The 23342-nt window shown below is 42.7% G+C and overlaps 1 protein-coding gene across 1 annotated transcript in view; it reads right to left on the bottom strand.

The window, feature by feature from the left end:
- LOC147029798 (thrombospondin type-1 domain-containing protein 7A-like) overlaps positions 1-23342 on the bottom strand; it is an 879531-nt gene that overhangs the window by 150348 nt on the left and 705841 nt on the right. The window contains exon 10 of the mRNA XM_085872138.1: positions 16439-16633. Coding sequence (XP_085728264.1) covers positions 16439-16633 — 195 coding nt within the window. The remainder of the gene's footprint in view (positions 1-16438; positions 16634-23342) is intronic.

Raw genomic sequence — 23342 nt, 5'->3', positions numbered from 1 at the left:
GAAAATCACATTGTATGATTTTTAAATAATTCATTTGCATTTTATTGCATGAAATAAGTATTTGATCACCTACCAACCAGGAAGAATTCCGGCTCTCACAGACCTGTTAGTTTTGTCTTTAAGAAGCCCTCCCATTCTCCACTCATTACCTGTATTAACTGCACCTGTTTGAACTCGTTATCTGCATAAAAGACAGCTGTCAACACTCAATCAATCAGACTCCAACCTCTCCACAATGGGCAAGACAAAGAGAGCTGTCTAGACATCAGGGACAAAATTGTAGACTTGCACAAGGCTGGGATGGGCTACAGGACAATAGGCAAGCAGCTTCGTGAGAAGGCAACAACTGTTGGCGCAATTATTAGAAAATGGAAGAAGTTCAAGATAACAGTCAATCTCCTTCGGTCTGGGGATCCATGCAAGATCTCACCTCGTGGAGCCTCAATGATCATGAGAAAGGTGAGGGATCAGCCCAGAACTACACGGCAGGACCTGGTCAATGACCTGAATAGAGCTGGGACCACAGTATCAAAGAAAACCATAAGTAACACACTACGTCAACATGGATTAAAATCCTGCAGCGCACGCAAGGTCCCTCTGCTCAAGCCAGCGCATGTCCAGGCCCGTCTGAAGTTTGCCAATGACCATCTGGATGATCCAGAGGAGGAATGGGAGAAGGTCATGTGGTCTGATGAGACCAAAATAGTGCTTTTGGTTTAAACTCCACTCCCCATGTTTGGAGGAAGAAGAAGGATGAGTACAACCCCAAGAACACCATCCCAACCGTGAAGCATGGAGGTGGAAACATCATTCCTTGGGGATGCTTTTCTGCAAAGGGGACAGGACGACTGCACCGTATTGAGGGGAGGATGGATGGGGCCATGTATCACGAGATCTTGGCCAACAACCTCCTTCCCTCAACAAGAGCATTGAAGATGGGGCGTGGCTGGGTCTCCAACATGACAACGACCCGAAACACACAGCCAGGGCAACTAAGGAGTGGCTCCGTAAGAAGCATCTCAAGGTCCTGGAGTGGCCGAGCCAGTCTCCAGACCTGAACCCAAAAGAAAATCTTTGGAGGGAGCTGAAAGTCTGTGTTTTCCAGCGACAGTCCCGAAACCTGAAGGATCTGGAGAAGATCTGTATGGAGGAGTGGGCCAAAATCCCTGCTCGAGTCTGTGCAAACCTGGTTAAGAACTACAGGAAACGCCTGATCTCTGTAATTGCAAACAAAGGTTTCTGTATCAAATATTAAGTTCTGTTTTTCTGATGTATCAATGCAAATACTTATTTCATGCAATAAAATGCAAATTAATTATTTTAAAATCATACAATTTGATTTTCAGGATTTTTGTTTTAGATTCCGTCTTTCACAGTTGAAGTGTACCTATGATAAAAATTACAGACCTCTCCGTGCTTTGTAAGTGGGAAAACCTGCAAAATCGACAGTGTATCAAATACTTGTTCTCCCCACTGTATATCAAGCATGTGTTTCAAACGATCTAGTACCCCCCCCCCAGCCAAGTGTCTGTTTGTACGCCTTGCATTTCCCACCTCCCAACGTTCTTGAAGCTTCCCCCATGGTAATCTGTCCTTATATCTCCTTTCTTCGCCAGCTCACAGCCAACCAGCTTGGCCCATGAGTGTGACTGTGGGGTCATTGCAAGGACACAGGACGCACCAAAGACATGTCCATATATAGACATCTAATGGGCTCAAAGCCATTGGACTGTCCATGGTATGGAATTTTGTGGACTAGTGCGACAATCAGCACAGTCCATAAATGATGATCTGTCAGGTGTGCCAGCCAATGGGAGCACGCCGTGAGCAGGATGCATTAAACGGCCAACAGTGTGTGAGTCTCTCTCTGTAACTGGTTGGTCGTGCCTGCTGCTTATCGATTCCTGCCTGCTTCCTGGTTCCCTTCTGGTCTTCCATTGTATTGTGTTACATGGTGGTTCATGGTTCAACCTCATGACACAAATGATGTGCTGCGAATGTGGCTGGGGAAGCAGGCAAAGCACGGGGATGACCACACCCCTTACCCCCTGGACCAGTCCGTATACATCTGAATCAAGACCCACATGAGCATTGCATTACGTGTGGAGCAGGTTTCTCTCTCTCCATATGTCTTTTCTTCGTCTCACTCTGAACTGTGTTTCACGAGTGAGTGGATAAGGTTTTTCACTGAACCAGGGTGATTTCTGACGCACGTTGTTTTATTCATTTTTCACTTGTTGCTGTTTGTGATTGCCGCTGTGTTTCCATGTTCTTCTTACTTCCATCCCCTTCCTCATTGTTAATAAATGACTTCTTGTTGATGAAACCTCGTGTGGTCGTCGGGGTTTACACTGCACCATCAATCTGAGTTCACATTGAATCATTGAAACTGAACTCGACAGACCGGGTCGCCATATTCATTAATTCTACGAAGATAGACTCAGAGATCGGTGGAGGTATCAAGTCACAACGATACAGAAGTTGCACATAGATTTCGATCACTTCTGTCAGTGGGACATTTGTGAATTGACTGGCTATATTGTATGAGCACATTGTTGAATTCTCCTTTCGGTGTGTGTGATGGATCGTATGGCATCGGCGAAGGTGAAGGAATCCACAATTACATGTTTTTAGAGACTGTCCAGTGTTGGGTGCAATAGCTCACATAACATCTGGCAAGTTAATGCTGTGCAGAGCCAGTCATTAAAAGGATCGGCCGTAGAGGAACACTATCTTTAAGAGTCTTTGGCAGACACCATACATCACTGACTCGCTGATGTTAATGTTCGGAACCTTCTGGGTGATGCGGAAAGCTGAAATTTTGCATGCTGATGGACATCGAAGCCAATGTGAGAATCTCGATGCAACCATAAACCATCGCTCCGGTGGCTCAATTCAAGGGAAAATTTGATAATGTCCAAAATTTTTTTTAAATAAAAGCTTTGATAAAGTCCATTTTATTGAAATGCATATTTAAATTTTGTTGTACTAATCAAATGTTTGTATATTTGAGAAAAAGGTACAATTCGTCACAACTTGTGAATGTGAATGACATCGTAAGAATGAAAGGAAAGTTAGAAACTGCCGTCCTGTCCAATGTGCTCCTGAGGACATGCATTCGTAACAGGGTGGTTCCAGTTTATTTTACAAAAAGGATCCAGAATTGTCGTCTCAGTTGTAGTTGGACAGTCGAACGTATGTTTATGGAGGATGAAATTAACAGGACAAACCACAGACTGGTCATTCTCTGCCATGCTCTTCACCATGCATGGAACATTGCAGGTGAGTTTCTGTCTCTGTTTGACTTGATTCACGTCTGTCATTACATTGCTTCCATTGATGAACGAGCTGAGCAAAGCACGTACAGCAAGCATTCATGTGCGATCGACAGTCTGAAACAAAAACGGTTTGGTTCCTTCATGAGTAATCCCTCCAAACATGTGCTCAATTTGTCAGATCATAAACTATCTGTGACCGAAGAATTTGTCTTCACTCATGGTTTCACATTTGGAATACTGAATCGTAACATCAAGCGAGAGGAGGTGTTTGCGGAGTTCGAGCTTCTGTATGCCCAGCTGTTCCAGCACATACCAGTATCCAATGAGGCAAACGAAGCACTTAAGGCCAGACTAGCTGATCTCGCTCACACTTACTGTGGGATTCAAAACGACTTGTCTGATTTCCAGATGCAGCACGATTGCCTGGTCGCTATACGTGATCTCATAATCCAATCCTGAAATCCAGATTTACAAACCAGATAAAGGCTCCGGCATGGTTATTCTAAATAAGAGTGACTACGTTGAGAAAATGGCTGCGATTTTGAACGATTTGTCAAAGTTCCAATACCTGGGAAATACAACTGAACGTGACGACACATCTCGTTTGGAGAAACAAATGGCGAAAAGACTATTGCAACTCCACAAACAAGGAGACCTCTCCAAGGAGATTTACAACACAATTAGACCTGTCGGATCGTAAAGACCTACGATGTATGATCTGCCAAAGACTCATAAAGAAAGTGTTCCTCGATAGCCGATCCTTTCAATGGCTGGCTCTGCACAGCATGAACTCGCCAGATGGTTATGTGAGCTATTACAGCCAGCACTGGACAGTGTGTTAGAACAGGTGATTGTAGATTCCTTCACCTTCACCCATGCCATACAGTCTGTCACACACCTAAATGAGAATTCCACAATGTGCTCATATGATATAGCCAGTCTATTGATGAATGTCCAACTGACAAAAGTGATCGAAATCTGTGTGCAATTTCTGTATCATAGTGACTTGATACCTCCACCAATCACTGAGTCTGTCTTCGTTGAATTAATGAAATTAGAGGAGATCCCTCTCTCAGCCCTGTCTTGGAAAACATCTTTGCAGGTTACTGTGAAAAACGTGCATTTGCAGATCCACATCTTGGAGTTCAATCCCCTTCCATCTATTATAATAGATGGAAATCCCTTCATTTCATCCCTTCCAATAATTATCGGTACATGGATGGCGTCTTTGCTGTCATTGAGTCAATTTCAGAATGTAAAGTCTTCTTGGCATACCTGAACTCTCTCCATCCATCCCGAGAGTTCACCTTGGAGATGGAACGCTGCGGTGTACTTCCCTTCTTGGACCTCTTAGTTGAGAAATCGGCCGACGCTTATAAAACCAGTCTACCGTAAGTCTACTTTTACCGGACAATAGACTAGGTGGGACTCTTACAGTTCCTCTAGAGACAAGATTGGATTGATTGGTATCTTGGTCAATCTTGAAAGTTCTGCTCCACAGATAAATGTGTGTATATATGTATGTGTATATATATATATATATATATATATATATATATATATATATATATATATATATATATATATATATATATATATATATATATATATATATATATACCGTATATATTCCTGAACCCGCCAAGTAATCCTATAATCGGACCTGGTAAATATCCGGCATACCTAAGTCTACCTTGGAAAAGCAAAGTGTTTCAATGGTTGGAAAACCAGATCAAACAGACAGTGTCCCATTCTTACTATGCTGTTCAACCACGAGTGATTTTCACAATCCGCTGATTGCTTTCGTCAGCCCAAAAAGATGTTCTGCCCACCTCTCATATGAGTAAGATTATTTACGAATTTCAGTGTCAGTGTGATGCTTGGTACATGGGCCGTACATCTTTGAGATTGAAGGATCGCATTGAACAACACGTTCCTTTGGGGATCAGGTTCAGTTATCCTAAAGGCCCTGTCACACCTTGACGAACGTATGCCCGACATGTGCAAAATTGGGCTAAAACGCCGGCACACGTCGAATACGTTAGGGGTAAGTTTGTATATGTTAAGAGCATGCTGGCATACGTCGTAGTACGCTGGCATATGTCGTAGAACGCCGAGCTGTGAGACAAATTTTCCATGCTTGAAATTTCCAGACGTATGCCAGCGTATGACTCACACGTTCCGCATAATGCTGGCCATAAGCTGTAGGCACATTATGCGATTGTTGACACACGTCGACACACCTTACTTGTAAGTTGATCACAAGTTGAAACACGTCGAGGTAATGTTTAGCGTACCCGAAACGTATTTCTAACCTATGAGTAACGTGTTGTAGGCATGTTACGCGATCGTTGACACACGTTACTTGTACGTTACTCATAAGTCGAAACACGTCAATGTAATGGTTAGCGTCAGTGTTCCAGACTCCCTGATTTTTTTTTTCTTCGGTATGACGGTGATGTTGACACTTCGATTTCTAGTGCGGTTATAATATAACATAATTAAAAGGCTGCCGCTCAACGATTTAAATCATAACCGTCATACCGAAGAAAAAAAACAAAAAAAAAACAAACAAACCAGGGAGTCTGGAACACTGACGCTAACCACTACATTGACGTGTTTCAACTTAAGAGTAACGTACAAGTAACATGTGTCGACATGTGTCAACGATCGCGTAGCGTGCCTACAACTTATGCCAGCGTATGCGGAATGTGTGTCATACGTCGAGTACTTCGAGAAATTTTCAACATGCTGAAAATTTCTCGACGTACTCGGCGTACAATGACGTATGCCAGCGTACGACGACGTATGCCAGCGTGCTCTTAACGTATACAAAACTTACCCATAACGTATTCGACGTGTGCCATCTTGGTTCGGCAATTTTTTCATATGTCGGCATACGCTGGCTAAAACGTCAAGGTGTGACAGCGGCTTCACACTTCGATGTCTAGTGCGGTTATGATTTGAATCGTCGAGCCGCAGCCTATAAATAGCCTACGCCACGTGATCGTCGGCGATACGCTGCCGCGAGCTATGCATAAGTTAGACTATCGTTGGGCATAGGTTGTGAACGCTGACAACACGCTCAGCATTCTTTGGTATAATTTATCTATATGTGATTAAAACGTTCTGTGTACGTTACTGGTACATTATGCATATGTCCAACACGTTATTATACGCCCCCCCCCCCAAAAAAACATCAATAGTTCAGTGTACGCAGCGTTTTACATACATTTTGATACATTGCCATTCGCTAGCTAAAGCGTCAAGGTGTGACAGTGGCTTCACAGAGGCAACCGACTCAGGCTTGTAAGAATGTACACAGTACAACAACTATTCCCTGTGCCTCTGCAATTGGTTATCATTTCCTGACTAATCCTCAGTGTGCAGAGCAATATCGTATTGGCAGGTTTAAAATCCTGAGTAGAGGACCCAGTTTAGTTATTTTTGTGCAATGGAGGCCACATTCATCAGGTGAACCAATCCTATTCTTTGTAGACAGAATTTGTCCGAATTCTATATCTATTCTGAGGATGACGGCTTGATTGTGTGATAACTCTACCACAGTCAACATTCAGTCATCATGAAAACCACCAACCTCCCCCCACCCCCCAACTAGCCCTCAGCTAATTAGCATTATGGTTCCGCTGGTATTTTGGTGATTCATCTCCACCTAATCATTATTTCATAATTCATTTCCACCTACTCATTATTCATGATGCTCTGTGGTTCCACCAATTAGGTAATCCCATCCTATCTTTCTCCCAACCAATCAACGTTGAGGAAATTACACTGTAACATTATAAACGAGAGTTTGGTGCTTCTTCTTCATCAGCTTGCAGTTTTATCCTGAGGAGTGCAGGTTGAAAAGCTTTGATAATGTCTATTTTATTGAAATGCATATTTAAATTTTGTTGTACCAATAAAATGTTTGTGTATTTGAGACAAAAAAAAAATTAAGTAATAATTACCTGGATTGGCAAGATACTGAGCACACAGGAGGTTCTACAGTGCCAGAAACATATTCATTCATGATAATTCTCTGTTGTGAGCAACTCGTTTTTCATAATCACTGATAAGGAAATACCGATTGGAAAAAAATCAACAAACAAAAAAAAAAATCACAAGAGAATCAGAAATAAAATTTTAATTAATACCTAGTTTTGGTTAATTCGAGAAGTTGCCAATATTTTAATACCTTTATATTGCATTACAACAGTTAATACATGACCCATTACCCATGATGATATATTTACATTGAGGTAATGTAATGAAGTGTGACTTGGTATTGAACTGGGTGGAGTTTTGCTGCATTTCCCTCAATGGTATGGGTTCCATTTATATGGTTACTCAGCAGAGACTTCCACACCCTACGATGGAGCGGAACCATGGCCAATATTGGTTCAGAGCAAAAGAAACATTCGCAGTCAGTCGTGAACACCCAGATGCTCCGTCAAGAATATGGGGCTCCAATATCACCATGGGAGTTAAGGCCAAGGACGCTGACGAGCCGTTCTAATTGGTTGTTCCATTAATCATTGGAAACATGAGATGTTTTAAAAATCCTGTTGTTCCAACAACAACAAAAAAACACTGATGATACAAGTAAGTTTACAGATTAATCTCCAATTAATTAAGAGGGTGACATCGGTGAGCTTGACAAAACGCATGCCATGGGATTAATAATGTGTTCGTGAATATTTATAGCTGAACGCAATAAGTAAAAGCAAAGTTCAATGAATCTTGTGTGAACGGATGAAAATAAATTGCCATTTAAAGATAAAAACAAACAAACTGATTGTGTTTCTAATCAGTTGACTCCAGACATACTATAAAAAGCAATGCCTTTCAACAGTGGTGTTTACCCACTGCAAGTATGTTTATCAACAAAAGTATGTTTGTTCACAACCTCAAAGATTTTGGTTTGTGTCCAACTGACAATATTGTTTGAGTGCATCATCCAAATTTCAGTTCCAAACTATACTCAGTGTGAAGGGAGGGAGAGAAAGGATAGGAAAGGTAAATGTAAAACGCCCCTAACCACCACTGACATTGTGCTGCTTTAAAATGTTGATATAATGAATGACCATTCAGCACATTTTCATTTGGCATAATCCGATTTTGAGTAAATTTTCATGATCACGTCAGATCAGAAGCCCCCTAAAACCCCCTAAACACAATCCTGGCCATCATATAAATATATAAAACAGGCAAAGTTCTCAGTAAACTACAATGCTAGGGAAGTAGCTTTAAGCCACATGATAGCCTAATTGAAAATGATGAAAATGAGTATTTAATTATTGTGTTACCCTTCTGCCACATCAGAGGACCTCATTCAATTCCTTCAAAAGAGAGAAAGATCTTTTTCATCACTTTCATATTGCACTACTTCTGGTTTTTCTTTTCTCTTACAACATTGACTTGTAGTTGAGAGGAATTTTCATCGTCTGTCTTATATACCCAACCCTTCTCATTTCTATAAAGTACCACATTACTGGTTCTTCCTTTAATCCTACCCTAAGGATCCAAAACATACAGTTCGTTATTCTTTTTATGTCATGCATCTTTTTACTGATTTGTAGCTCATAACTCGATCATTTCTATTTCTGATTGAATTTTCCTTTTCCATTTCCATCACAGTCATTACATGTAGTGGTTAATGACAGAGACCTCACCTCATTTGATCAATTGCAAACACAGTGGGCTGCATGTACTCGGGTCACAAGTGTTTTCAGTGTACAGACAGTTTCACCCCTACTATGATGTGTGGCCGATAATTATGGGCTGATGGTTATTTTTCCATTAATCTGAGGCTTGCAGTGGTGCTTGGACATAAATCATTTGGAAGACACAGACATTAGTAGACATCTGTGTACGATTACATGAATTCCAAAGGCATTGTTAAGCAATGGACAAGCATACTGTACATGGCGTATGGAGCCCCCAAATAATGAGAATTGATACCAATGCTAACAGGTCAACTAAATCTTCCTTGCGATCACCCTGATTAGGCTTTTCATTAGAGATTGCAACAAAGACACACTCACGAGAAGGTGATTCAGTGAAAGGAAGCCTTTCAATTTTTATGCCTCTGCTGATGAAGTCAACAGAGGCATTATGTTTTTGGGTTGTCCGTCAGTACGTCCATGCTAATTTTCTGTTTTCTCTGCAATCTGCAACACTTTTTTTAGCAGTCGGAACTGCTGATAAATTTAATTCGGCAGTTAAAATTTAGAAATTCAGTTCAGGTTAACAAATTCCAGAGCATATCACATTAAAGCTGTAATGCATATAAACGTCCAGAGAGTTTACATTTTAGGTGGATGGAGGGGGGGGGTGTAGGTTTGGAGGAAGTGGGAGGGTTGGGGGTTTTTTTTGAATACCTTGTCGAGGCTCGTGTGAGAGCTAACACACAACGCACAACAAGGGGGGCATGAAAGAAGAGGGGAGGAAGTGGGAAGGACAAAACAGTGGGGAACAGAGACATTAGGAGATCTGTGGAAGGGAGAGGGATGGGACGGGGAACATGGAGAATAGAAGATGGATATTACAGGGACTTTCAGGAAGGAAAGCAGGGAATTTGAAGGAGGTGGGCTTGGGTGGATTATTTATCGGGGTTAGAAAAGATCGAGGATTTGGATGGGGGATGATAAGAGGTGGTGGTGAACAGCTGTTTTGAAGGCCTGGAGGGAAGAATAGGAATGAATAGAGTGAGGGAGTTTATTCCAAAGGTGGGGAAAAAGAAGAATGAAAGAGTGAAGGTGAGCAGTGAATCGTGATTTTGATAGTTTTACCAGAAGGGGGTTGTTGGCGGACCTTGAGCGCCCTGTGGATATGTGGTGGGGACAAATCGCAGAGAGAGCTGGGGGGGGGGGCGAGGCTGGAGATGAGACGGTCGAAGACAGAAAGACCACTGACCAACCTGCCGTGATTGAGTGAGAGGCTCAAAGACTCAGCCTCATTGCGGGAGATGCCAATGATCCGAAATGCCTTGGTTTCTACAGCGTGAAGCCGAGAAAGGTGGGAGGCAGGAGCACCAGCCCAGAGGGGAGAGCAGTTCTCCATCAGGCTGCGGACAAAAGCTTTGTAAGTGGTCAGGAGCTCAAGAGGGCCGAGGAAGGACTGCACGACGGAGAATTCCCAGTCGTCGACTGGCTTTTGAGGCGAGGTTTGAAATGTGGCTTTCCCAGGAAAGGTCATGGCAGATAGTGAGACCCAGAAGCTTGAAAGAAAAGACTTCTTCCAGAGGATTGTTGAGAAAGTGGATGGGGGGTTTTCTGAATGGTCCTTTCGAAGAGACAAAGTGAGAGTGTGAGATTTGTCCAGATTGAAAGACATGTTCCATGTGTTGGACCAGTTTGTCATTTTATCCAGATCTGCAGTGAGCGAAGAAGCTGCTGCTTGCCGGGCTGAGGGGTGACCAATGGTACGGCAGAGGGTGGAGTCATCAGCAAAGAGATATAGAGGATTTTCCAGAGGGTCGGAGAGATCATTGATGAAAACCAGAAAAAGAACAGGGCCCAGAACGCTACCTTGAGGAACTCCATCCTGGACAGGAAGAGGGGATGAAAGAACTCCATTTAGGGCCACACGGTGACTGCGACAGGAGAGGAACTCTGCGAGTCATGAGTGGAGATGGCCTTGGATACCATCGGAAGAGAGTTTGGTGAGCAGGGCAGGGTGCCAGACTGTGTCAAAAAACGTGATATGTCCAGGGATAGGGCTCGGATTTCCTGTCTGGCATTGAGGACCTTCATCCATTGTTGGGAGAGCAGAAGCAGCATATCCAGGTGAGAGTGACCTGGTCTGAAACCAAATTGATGATTGGAAATCAAGCCATTGGAGAAGAGGAAGGATTTGATGTCTGAAGCAATGATGGATTCCATAACCTTGCTGATGATTGGGAGAAGGCTGATTGGTCTGTAGTTGCAGGGGCCTGTTTTTGCACATTTTTATGCAGGGCAGTGATGTTTGCTGATTTCCAAGCAGATGGCAGATGACCTTGAGCAAATGAGAGGGTGAATAGAACAGAGAGAGGGTGAGCAAGAGCAGAAGAGAAGGCTTTGAGGACACGTGGGCTGATGCCGTCTGGACCGGTTGCAGAATCTGAGTCGAGGTTTGAAAGCAAGCTCTCCACGCTGTCAGGAGAAAAGGACACAGAGTCCAGGGACAGTTGGGTGTGACTGGGTAAGGTGGGTAGAGAAAGTGATGGGGTTTGGACACAAGATTTAGCTGCAAACACCGAGTTTAGGCATTCAGCTTTTTCACGTGCGGTATCAGCAGTGCGGCCATTTGAGGTAAGGGAGGGGATGGAGGGGGAATATACACCAGAAACAGATTTGCTTAGATGCCACCAGGATTTTGAGGAGGGAGACAGGTTTGAGAGTTCAGACTTGAGATGAGAAAGATGTTGTTTTCTGTCTCTCCTGAGGGTCGATACACACTTGTTCCGAGCTTTATGGAAGGAACTGAGATTGCCCTCAGTTGGGTTTGCTTTCCATGAGGCAAAGGCAAGTTGTTTCAGGACAACTACCTCACCACAAGCTTCACTGAACCAAGGGCGGGAGGAAGGGCAGGACAACTGAAGACGAGAGGGGATAAATCTGTGCATGAGGGAGAGCAAGTTTCTTTGAAAGAATTCCCAGGATGAGTTGATGTTGGAGAAAGTAGTGATAGGAGACCAGTCTGTAAGTTTGATGGCTGCTTGGAGACCCTGCCAGTCGGCTTGAGTGAAATGCCAGACTCGACGGCGGTGAGGTGGTTCTCTGATAATAGCCAGAGAGATGTCCACTTTGACAAGGACGTGGTCAGAAGAACCGATTGGAGCGAAGGAAGAGCAGCATATATTGTCAGGGAAATTTGTCAAAATCAGATCCAGAAGAGATGGAGTACCATTGGTTGAGATCCTGGTCGGGAAGTTGACTGATTGAGTCAGTCCCAATGAGTCGCAGAAAGCTTTTGCTGAGGTGCCATGACAGGTGAGAGAGGTACCCACACCTAGCCAACTGGCGTGATGACAATTGAAGTCGCTGCATATGAGGAAGAGAGAGTTTGGATGAGAAGATAGAAGTTGGTCCATGTTTTCAGATAGTGAGGTGTTGATGGAGTCATCACTGTTCAGTGGACGGTACAGTATACATATAAACATGAGGTGGGAGTGGAGGGGAAGCCATAGCCAGAGGTATTCCTGGGGGTGTGGGGGAGTGAGGGCAGTGCATGGAGAGTGAGGAATAGAGTTTGGGAGGAAATGGGAAGGGGTTTGCGAGGAGGTAAGCATGAGGTGAGGTGAGGTAAGGGGAAGGGAGACGTGTGGTGGACTGTTCATTATGATTCACACTGTCTCATCAAAATGATTCTGCAGAGAATAACAGTGAAGATGGAAACCAAATAATCTGAAATATATTTTCTTCCAGTTATACTATAAACACCCCCGAGAGACAAACACCACCCGGACATGTCAAGAGACTACTACCATCCGGACACGTCTGGAGACAACCACCATCCGGACACGTCCGGAAGCAAGTTACATCCAGACATGTCCAGAGACAACCACTGTCTGGACACTTCCAGAGTATCAAATAATGTGTGAATCCAACTTTGGACTTTTATGAGCATGACATGTGACATGCTGAAAGCTCTAGAATCTCTTAACCTGAACCGAATGTCAAAAATTAAATGGCGGAATTGACCTTACAGCATTTCCTACTGCTAAAAAAGTATTCATTTGTCAAACTTTCACTTTGTTTGACACTCCGGACGTCTCCAGATGGTGTGTAATATGACTGCTTTGGCTTGGCAAGCAATTAGCGATCGGTTTTAACAAACATCACCAGGAGATGCCGGGAATGTCAAACAATGCCCAAATTGTAAAATAAACACTTTTTTTAGCAGTAGGAACTGCTTCTGAGGTCAATTCTGCAGTGCAAATTTTGAAATTCAGCTCGTGTTAAGATATTCTAGAGTTGACCGCATGAGGAAATGAAATAAAGTCATGAACACTGGCGTCTCAGGGTGTTTATAAGCATTGCGATGTATCCAGCAATTCATGTGTATGATGATCAGGCATTAGATGATAAGAATGAAGAAAATGAAAAAAAAAATTAATGAGTGTTTTATTGTTAAGAAACCATTGCGACGTGTTCCAGGTCAAGGCATTGTTGAGCAGGCGAAACAAAATGGCGAATTAAGTCCCCAGCAAGCTGAGAGACGGCTTAATCAGGGGCTGACCAAGTATGACCCCTTGATAAAGGCTAATTAAATAAGGCCATGAATTATCTTCAAAAGGGGCGTTTAAATTAATGCAAACACAATTTTCATTCATGCACTCCCTTGGAGTTCTATTTGTATGTTATGCATACAAAGTTTTAGGCCGTTAGGTTTCATAGTTTTGGAGTTATTGAGGAGACACACTGACACACTGACACACACACACACACACACACACACACACACACACACACACACACACACACACATTAACACACACACACACACACATTGTTATGGATTTCATAATCGGAACCAACTAATGCGTACAAACATTTAGGTCTTCAGACAGTTATTTCCCGGAATGCATGTCCAGGATAGACCCATCCCCTTGTCTGGTAGGATTCCAACTTTGATGTGTTGGAGAAGGGTAAAGAATAGATTCCCTTTCTTACGGGATGGCCTTTTTCTCTTTCCGACACATTCGTGCACGTGAGATAGCCGTTAGCCCAACGGAGGCTCGTGTATCCCCTTTCCATCAGGACACATTGGCTTGGAGGTGGATGATTTATTTACACCTTGGACTTACAGGACATTTGATTAAGCACACTGCAGGCTTTTCCTGAGCAGTTATTCTGATGGTCAAATACAGCTGTGGATCATTCACCTCACCCAACTATCTTTCATTGACGTTCGACACCCACCTCTTTCACCGAGGTTGATGTCCACCTTTTTCCATCGATGTTTGATGCCCCCACTTGGCAGCTCTGTGGATGTTGGCTGGCTCTTGTTCGTGTTGGGCTGAACAAGGATGGATTAATCGCGAGGTTGACGGTTGGTGACGTGCAACGATGTACCAATAGGCAAGGTCTGAAGTCTGCTCGAGGCTCCACCCAGACTGGCAGCCTATAAAAAGGACGGGAGGACCGTTTTCCTGACAGTTTGTGACAGCTGGGTGACCGTTATTTTCAGCTCCAGTCAGTTCCAGTCAAATGGTTGGTGAGCTGGTGAAAGACAGTTTCTGTGACAGTTGGTGACAGCTGGTTACAGCTCCTCACAGCTCCTCAGTGCTTCACAGCACCTCAGCGCCTTACAGCTACTCACAGTTCCTCACAGTTTCTCACGGTTCCTCTGCACTTTACAGCTTCTCATATTTCCTCACAGCACCTCAGCACCTTACAGCTTCTTATAGCTCCTCACAGTCACTCAGTGCCTTACAGCTTCTTATAGCACCTTACGGCTCCCCACAGTTCCTTACAGCTTCTCGAGTTCCTCACAGCACCTTACAGATCCTCACAGTTCCTCAGCGCCTTACAGAGTCTCACAGTGTCTCACGCCTTAGTTTCTCACAAGTCCTCACAGTTCCTCACAGCACCTTACAGCTCCTCACAGCATCTTACAGCTTCTCAAACGTCCTCACAGTGCCTCATCCCCTCACAGCACCTTACAGCTCCTCACAGTGCATCCCAGTTCCTCAGTGCCTTACAGCTTCTCACAGTGCCTCACAGTTCCTCAACCCCTCACAGCTCCTCACAGTGACTCACAGCACTTCAGCACTTTACAGATTCTCAAAGTTCTTCAGCACTTCACAATGCCTTACAGCTCCTCACAGTGCCTCATAACACCTTGCAGCTTCTTATAGCTCCTCATAGTGCCTCACAGCTCCTTACAGCTGTCTGTTGGTTGCGGCTCCTGGTGGCTCCTGACGGTGGGTGACGGTTGGACGGTTCCTGCTGGTTCTGCTCGGTACCTGCTCTTGGCATTCCTGGTTCCTGGGGGTGACGACATTACGATGATTGGTGTACGAGCCTGTTTACGAGTGGGTGTACGGTGAGGCAGGGCGCTGGCAATGGGCCAAGGCACGCTCACACATTTTGGGACAATTTATTGGATGCACGACGACTTCTGCTTTGGTAAGCCGAGAGTGGATTTCTTCCCCGCCGCCCCCCCCCCACCCCTCCGAATGATCTGCTGGGTAGCCTAGTCTCGTGGTTAATCGTTAAGTAAGGCATAGTGATAAGCATCTGCTCTTTGTCTGTTTTTCTATCAATGCCTGATTAATTCTTTATTTGCTTGAGATTATTTTGATTGATTTGAATTTACTTATTTTCACCACAAGGAAATAAAAAGTTCTTCAGTTTTTTTTTTCCCTTATTAATAAATTCCTTGTTGACGTTTCAACCTGTCCGTGCTTGTCCTTTCCTTCCATTGACCCAGCATTGTCTGAACCTAGATAGACAGGGAGGTAGTTCCCAAACTAATTAACCTGTCATAGTTGGCACGCACCAGCGGTTAAAATGCTCAGCCGCCCAAATTAAGATCTAATCAAGATAAGATTGGTGTTTTGTTGAGGGCGTGCTCCCCATTCAGGAAGCCACATGACCTCCAGTTAAACGGCAAAATTAGACGGTGGCCACTGGAACTCGTGGTTAACTGATTGGCGTTCGTGGTTGTAAAGCAACCCACCATATCACAAAGTTAATTGTGAATGGTGGCCCCAGGTCGGGCTCTTCTGAGGAGAAATGGGGATTAACCCCCTCATAATACACTCGGCTCCCATGGCCATAACCATATATATATATATATATATATGTATATATATATATATATATATATATATATATATATATATATATATATATATATATATATATATATATATATATATATATATATATATATATATATATATATATATATATATATATATATATATATATATATATATATATATATATATATATATATATATATATATATATATATATATATATATATATATATGCATATGCCAATGTCGAAAGAGCAACACAGTAAAGCATGTTACTGACATTAATAAATATACCCTGCAACATGATAAAACCATTGTAAAAGTGATGCAAAGATGGACTAAAACTCAAAATTTAACACACGGAAAGAAAAAAATCCCCAAAATGCACACAAATAACACTCACCTGAAGCTGGATATGCTAGTATTTCCCTGGCACGGCTCTGTTGGCCATTGTTTTCTCCATCTGAGCAGGTGAGACTGCATTGTGTCCAAGGTGACCACTGAGCTAAGACGCATTGGCCTGGACAAGGCAGAAAGCAGGCTTTTCCTTGGAGAGGTATGACTTGCTCAGCACACATTGTCGTTGGCACTTCCAGTCCTGGTGAAACAATTAAAAGATCGAGATCAAATATTAAAAATCACATGCACAACTCGAATGGCACTTGGGAGAGCACATACCTCCGCCAGGCTGATAAGTTTACATTTTGTATCCAACTGATAGGCCGGATCTGGATCCGGACCTGAACCAAAATCTAATCAGCTTGTTTTTCTCACCTCACCAACTCATCCACCAAGTTTTGTCATCACTCGTCCACAACCTTTTGCAATATCATGCTATATATCGTTTTTGAGCCCATCTCTCAATGGTGAAAAATCACTATAAAAAAAAATTAATGAACTCTCGTATGTGGATCCGGATTCAGATCTTCACCAAAATAGAATCAATTGTTTCTTTTCATCCACCCAACTTGTCCACCAAATTTACTCTAAATCCGTCCATACATATTTAAGATATTGTGCTATATATTGTTTTTGGCCCAATCTCTCAATGGCGAAGAATCACTTTAAAAACTTCTCGTTTTTTTCACCAAAATTTAACACAACGGAAAGAAAAAAAAATCCCCAAAATTCACAAAAATAACACTCATCTGAAGCTGGATATGCTTGTATTTCCCTGGCACAGCTTTGTTGACCATTGTTTCTCTTTCCGTTGTGTTAAATCTGGATCTTCACCAAAATTAACTCAGTTTGTCCTCGTCATACAACCAACCTGGCCACCGAGTTTTGTCCGAATCCATCCACAACTTTTTGAAATATCATGATATTATAGTTTTTTTTTTTGGCCCAATCACTCAATAATGAAGAACCACTTCGAAAATTGGAGGATCCAGATGTGGATCTTCACCAAAATCTAATCATTTTCACCTTGTGACACAACCAACCTCTGCACCAAATTTCGTCCAAACTTGTCCACAAGTTTTTGAGATATCCTCTACACAGACAAACAGACAGACAGGGGAGAAAACACGATTTCTGCTCACCTTTGGGGGCACAGGTAACTAGCTGAGTACCCCAATCCATATCTCCAAAAGGTCTCAAACCTATTAAAATATGCTTTGGAGAAGTGGCATTCTGGGATCTATTTCCTTGTTTTCATCTTGAGCATAGAATTTGAATATGCGTCGACCTCACACAAAATTGCGTTACCCCAGAGGAACAAGAGCAAATGACAGCAGCATCCAAAGTTTGGAGAATTTGGTCAGTGTCAACATTAAATTCCACGAGGGATTTTGTGCTGACAGATCTGTAGTGTGTTAGTGGGATAATAACAAGTCCAATTCACAACACAAACAACGAGGTATGGATTTTTTCATACAAAATTGCAACCTGTATTTTAGTAATTGCCATTAAAGGCAGACAGAATAACTTGTGCACAAACAATGATATCTCACTGGTGAAGCGTATTTGGTCCCATGTTTATGCAATTGGCTGACATGTAACAATCGTTTTCTGTTCAACATTATATTCTAATGACAATGAAGCTAATCATTTGGTGCAAAGACAACCAAATTGAATTTCTTACAGGTAGGAAGTTCACTCATGTGTAATGTTCTGAAGTTCAAAGGATACAAGCAATGGTGTAAGAGAAGGATAGATTTACTTGTCAACCATAATCATGATGATAACCACGATGAGTATACACAGCCGAATTTACTTCTTTGTTGCACCCTCGTGGCCATAAACAATGCCCCCTATGCCTTCCGGTCCGGTGGCCAAAAGTAAAATAGCAAACTTCGTAAAATCCTCCATTTTCCGCAAGCAAAGCTATCATATTAGCAAAACAATAAAGTTATTAACTAGCTAGAGCATGCACATGCACCCAAACTGTTAAGTGAAGATAAATGATGTAAAAAAAATGAAATAAAACAAAAAAAGTTAACAAATCCAGTCGACCTGGAATTTTCACAGCTCAGCCAGATCTGATATACATGGTCGGTGGATTTTGTGTAACAGGATTGGAATCGGGCAACGTGTGACCACGACCTGCAGAATGTGGGGAAGACTAGACGAGTATCCGAGTTCAGGTAGTGTGGGTGAGGTGTGGTCATAGTTCACAGGTTTGACACTAAAATTCACAGAAGGTTTAGAGCTATTGTTTGCAGAAAGTTCACAATGTGCAAATAATGAGTAATTGCAACTGAGAGATGTCTCATACATACCGAAAGCATTATTACAGAAAATGCACAAAAACAATTACTCTGTTGACCAGGACCTTCCTATTTCTATGTGAGCTCTTTGTTTTATAGAGAGCATGGCATCTTGTTTTAAGGGAGGAAATGGGAGCATGACATCGAGCATGACATTAAGTTATCAATGTATGACTGTGGAATGTTGATCCAAATATACTGTAGCCATTTCCACAATTCTTTCAATATGTTTCGTTGCTGCTTGATTTTCCCAGTCTCTATACAAGTCCATTTAGCCTCGATGATGCTCACAGCAAGACGATGTGTGGGCCAAAGCATCTTTTTGGGTTGTCCCATCAGCCCCTTTACATTTTGCATATGTTTTCACCACAAAGCCTGCATGCTTGGGGGGGGGTCATTGCCATGTGGGAAGATGATTTCTAACCCAATTATATTTGTTCCCGAGAGATTTGCATGATGGCTGAGAACGTGCCTGTATCTGTCTGCAGTCAGTGCACCTTTGATTTAAGGTAAACGTCCCAGATCCTTGGCTGAGATGCAGCCGCACATTTGTATTTATCCACCCCCAATGCTTCACCATAGCTGCTGTAACCTGACTGTTATTCTGCTCCCAAACAAATGGCCATTAATTCTTTCTAAAAACAGTTCAAACTTGGAATTATCTGTAAAGAACACCTTCCTGCTTTGGTTATCCTACTTTACCACATCTGCTGACCTTTTCAACCATTTGGTTTCACTGAGGCAATTCACGAGATCTCTCCTGGATCATCCTTTACCATGTAGAGAAAACACCATGAAGTACTTCAAATCACTTTTGGAGACTTTGGACTTTCTTTCTCCACTGCTTCTATTGTTAACAGTACCAACTTAGCATATCCTCCCCAGAGTCTCTCATACAGCTCCTGGTGGAAAATTAAATTGGGCTGCAATATATTTCATGGACTAGCTATCAATAGTTTCGATACGTTTGTCTTGGGATATTTCCTTCCCCTGAGCAAGTAGTATTAACAACACATTCACCACACTAAAATGATATCGCCGCTTATACTTATATAATCCTTCTGCAGGTGTGGCACTTCTTGATTGCTTGCATGACAACCTATCACAGTGTCTTATATCAAGATATGACTGTACTATAGAGCATCCCAATTTCACACATAACATGTGACTATCACATGTTATCTTGAGGGGGATAAGACATGTGTCAGAACATAGAATGGTTGCTAAAGGCCCGGTCACACCTTGACGTTTTAGCCAGCGATGGCAACGTATTAAAATGTATGTAAAACGCTGGCTTACGTTGAACTTTTGATGTTTTTTTTAAAGATTCGGACGTATTCATAGCGACTTGGTCTTATGTATAACGCATTGGTAACGGACACAGAACGTTTCGTTGTGTTATAGATAACTTATACCAACGAATGCTGAACCTGTTGTCGGCCAAAACAACCGATGCCCAACGATAGTCTAACTCAGGCATAGCGCGTTGCACGCATCGCCGACGATGTCGTGACGTAACCTATTAAAAGGCTGACGCACAACGATTCGAATCATAACTGCCGTAGAAATGGAAGTGACAACATCGCGGTCACACCTTGGCGATCTTGCCAGCATATGCCGACCTAAGAAAAATGTGTCTAAAACGTTGGGGCAAGTCAAATACGGTATGAGTAAGTTTGGTATACGTGAGTAAAACGCTAAAGTACGCTATCATACGTCGTAGTAAGTAGAGTACATCAAGAAATTTTAAACATGTTCAAAATTTTACGACGTACGCGGCGTATGACACACGTTCCGCATGCGATGGGGATAAGTTTTACACACGATATGTGGACGCTTACACACGTCCACAAAGGCTACTTATAAGCTACTCATAAGTCGAAACACGTCGCGGTAATGTCTTTTTTACGCGAAACTTATTTCTAACTTATGTTTGACGTGCTTTGAACCTATTCTTTACGTAGTCCCAACACACATCGACGTATGTAGACGTATTCCAATGACGTGTTCGACAAAAAATAAATAAATGAACATGTTTCGAGCTTACAACTGCCATATAAAGACGTGTTCCCAGCAGTTTTGGGAATTGGTATATAAAAATGGTGCTCATAAAAGGGGAACTCAACAGTGTTTTCGAGTCCTTTTTGAGTCGATGTCCATGTCAGCAGTAACAGTATCAGTATCAGTATCAGTATCAGTATCAGTATTAGTAGTAGTATTAGTTTGTTCATGTTGGCAGTAGTAGGTGAGTGTGAGGGGAAGGGTGTGGGTTATGATGGATCGTCCTTGCGTCCGCGTGTCCACGGGTAGGAGACATCTTTTCACCATTGTTCGAAGTTCTTCGAAGTTCTTTTATGGGGCTTTTTCAACAATGAGCTATAGCTTGTTTTTACGATTTAGGTCTATTCATAACGGGTTGGACAAATGCACAATGAGCTAATAATGTGCATAGAGCGCTTCGATAACTTATAGATACGTTATACCAACGAATAATTATCGTGTCGCCGGCGTTCACAAACTATGCCCATCGATAGCCTAACTTATCCATATCGTGCGGCAGTTTATCTTTGCCGGTGACGTAGGGTTTGCTATTCACAGGCTGCCACTCAACGATTTAAATGGCTGCATCTCCACTATTGAAAGTAGACGCTTGCGCTCAACAATTGGATTTTTTTTACACTCAACGACTTTAAAACGGTACCACTCAGCTATTTTCATTGTTTACAATGAACGATTTAAATTGCTGTCACTCGACTTTGTTTTTTGACGCTGGGGTTTTGAAATTTGAAGCGTTTCTTCTGAACGTGTTAAAACGCTCAAACTCGACTATTTTAAATAGACGCTGCGGATGGACAATTGGAATCATAGCCAAGCTAGACATCGAAGTGTGAACATCCTCGTCATGCCGAAGAAAAGTTTGAAGAATGCTGCAAATAAGTGTCCTGGCCGTGGCCGTGGACGCTGACGCAAGGACGATCCATTATACCGACGTCTTTCAGCCTATGAGTAACTTAAAAGTAACATCTGTCGACGTGTGGCAACGATCGCGTAACGTGCCAACAACACATTAATCATAGGTTAGAAATAAGTTTCGGGTACGCTAAACATTACCTCGGCGTGTCTCAACTTATGATTAACTTACAAGTAGCATGTGTTGACGTCTGTCAATGATCGCAGACCGTGCATACAACTTGTGGCCAGCGTAGCGGAACGTGTGAGTCATACGCCGGCATACGTCGTGAAATTTCAAACATGAAAAAAATTGAGGACAACCAAAAAGTCCAAGGTTTAAAGCCAGCGTACAACGACGTATGGCAGTGTTTTTCAGCGTGCTCTCAATGTTATCAAAACTTACCCATAACGTATTCAACGTGTGCCAGCGTTTTAGAAAAAAAATTCAAAAATCGGCATACGTTGGCTAAAACGTCAAGGTGTGACCGGGCCTTAAGAGGCATTTGAGATAAAGGTAGGTTTACCGCAGGGATCAGCTCTTTGTCCTTTTCTGTTTTTGTCATTGTTGGATGTGACAAGTGAGAGAGCAAAAAGAGGGTTACGCTGGGAAATGTTGTTGTTCGCAGGTAGTTTGGTGATGATGCCAGATTCTGATAGGGACTTCAGAATGCAACGGCTGAATGGCAATAAAGTTTGGAAAGTGGGGGGACTGAGGATAAATGTGCAGAAAACAGGGGAAATGGTGAGCAAGAGAAAAGGAAGAGAGGATGTGGATATTTGGGAAAAGCCAAGGCAGTAAGTTAAGCAGGTGAGAAAAGTAAAGGACCTGGGTTCTACTGTGTGCTTCGCTGAGGAAAGGAAACAACATGATAAAGAAAAAATAGGTACCATGGTTCACCCCTCATTACACCTGCCCCTCTCGTTGATCCTGATGCAATGGGGAAGAACAAAGGATTTGGATTTGGTTGGTGCGAGTTGGGAGAGAAAGGTACTGACGAACACACATACCTCAATTAGGCATGTTCTCTACTCATGAGACTCATTCTCTCAAAAGAACAGCATACCTCAATCAGGCATGTTCTCTACTCCTGAGACTCGTTCTCTCTGAAGGACCAGTGCACACCTCAATCAGGCATGTTCTCTACTCATGAGACTTATTCTCACTGAAGGACCAGTGCACACCTCAATCAGGCATTCTCTCTACTCCTGAGACTTATTCTCTCTGAAGGATCAGTGCACACCTCAATCAGGCATGCTCTCCACTCATGAGACTTATTCTCTCTGAAACACCATAGCATACCTCAATCAGGCATGTTCTCTACTCATGAGACTCATTCACTCCAAAGAACCATAGCATACCTCAATCAGAAATGTTCTCTACTCCTGAGAGTCATTCTCTCCAAAGAACCAAAGCACACCTCAATCAGGCATGTTCTCTACTCCTGAGACACATTCTCTCAAAAGAACCATAGCATACCTCAATCAGGCATGCTCTCTACTCCTGAGACTCATTCTTTCAAAAGCACCAGAGCACACCTCAAGCATGCATGTTCTCAACTCCAGAGATTCATTCTCTCAAAAGAACAGCATACCTCAATCAGGCATGTTCTCTGAAAAGAACCAAAGCATACCTCAATCAGGCATGCT

The sequence above is a fragment of the Eptatretus burgeri genome, chromosome 3 (assembly GCF_056783735.1).
Source record: "Eptatretus burgeri isolate ZD-2024b chromosome 3, Ebu_testis_v1, whole genome shotgun sequence".
Taxonomy (NCBI): Eukaryota; Metazoa; Chordata; class Myxini; order Myxiniformes; family Myxinidae; genus Eptatretus; species Eptatretus burgeri.
This window is presented reverse-complemented; position numbering and strand designations above follow the sequence as displayed.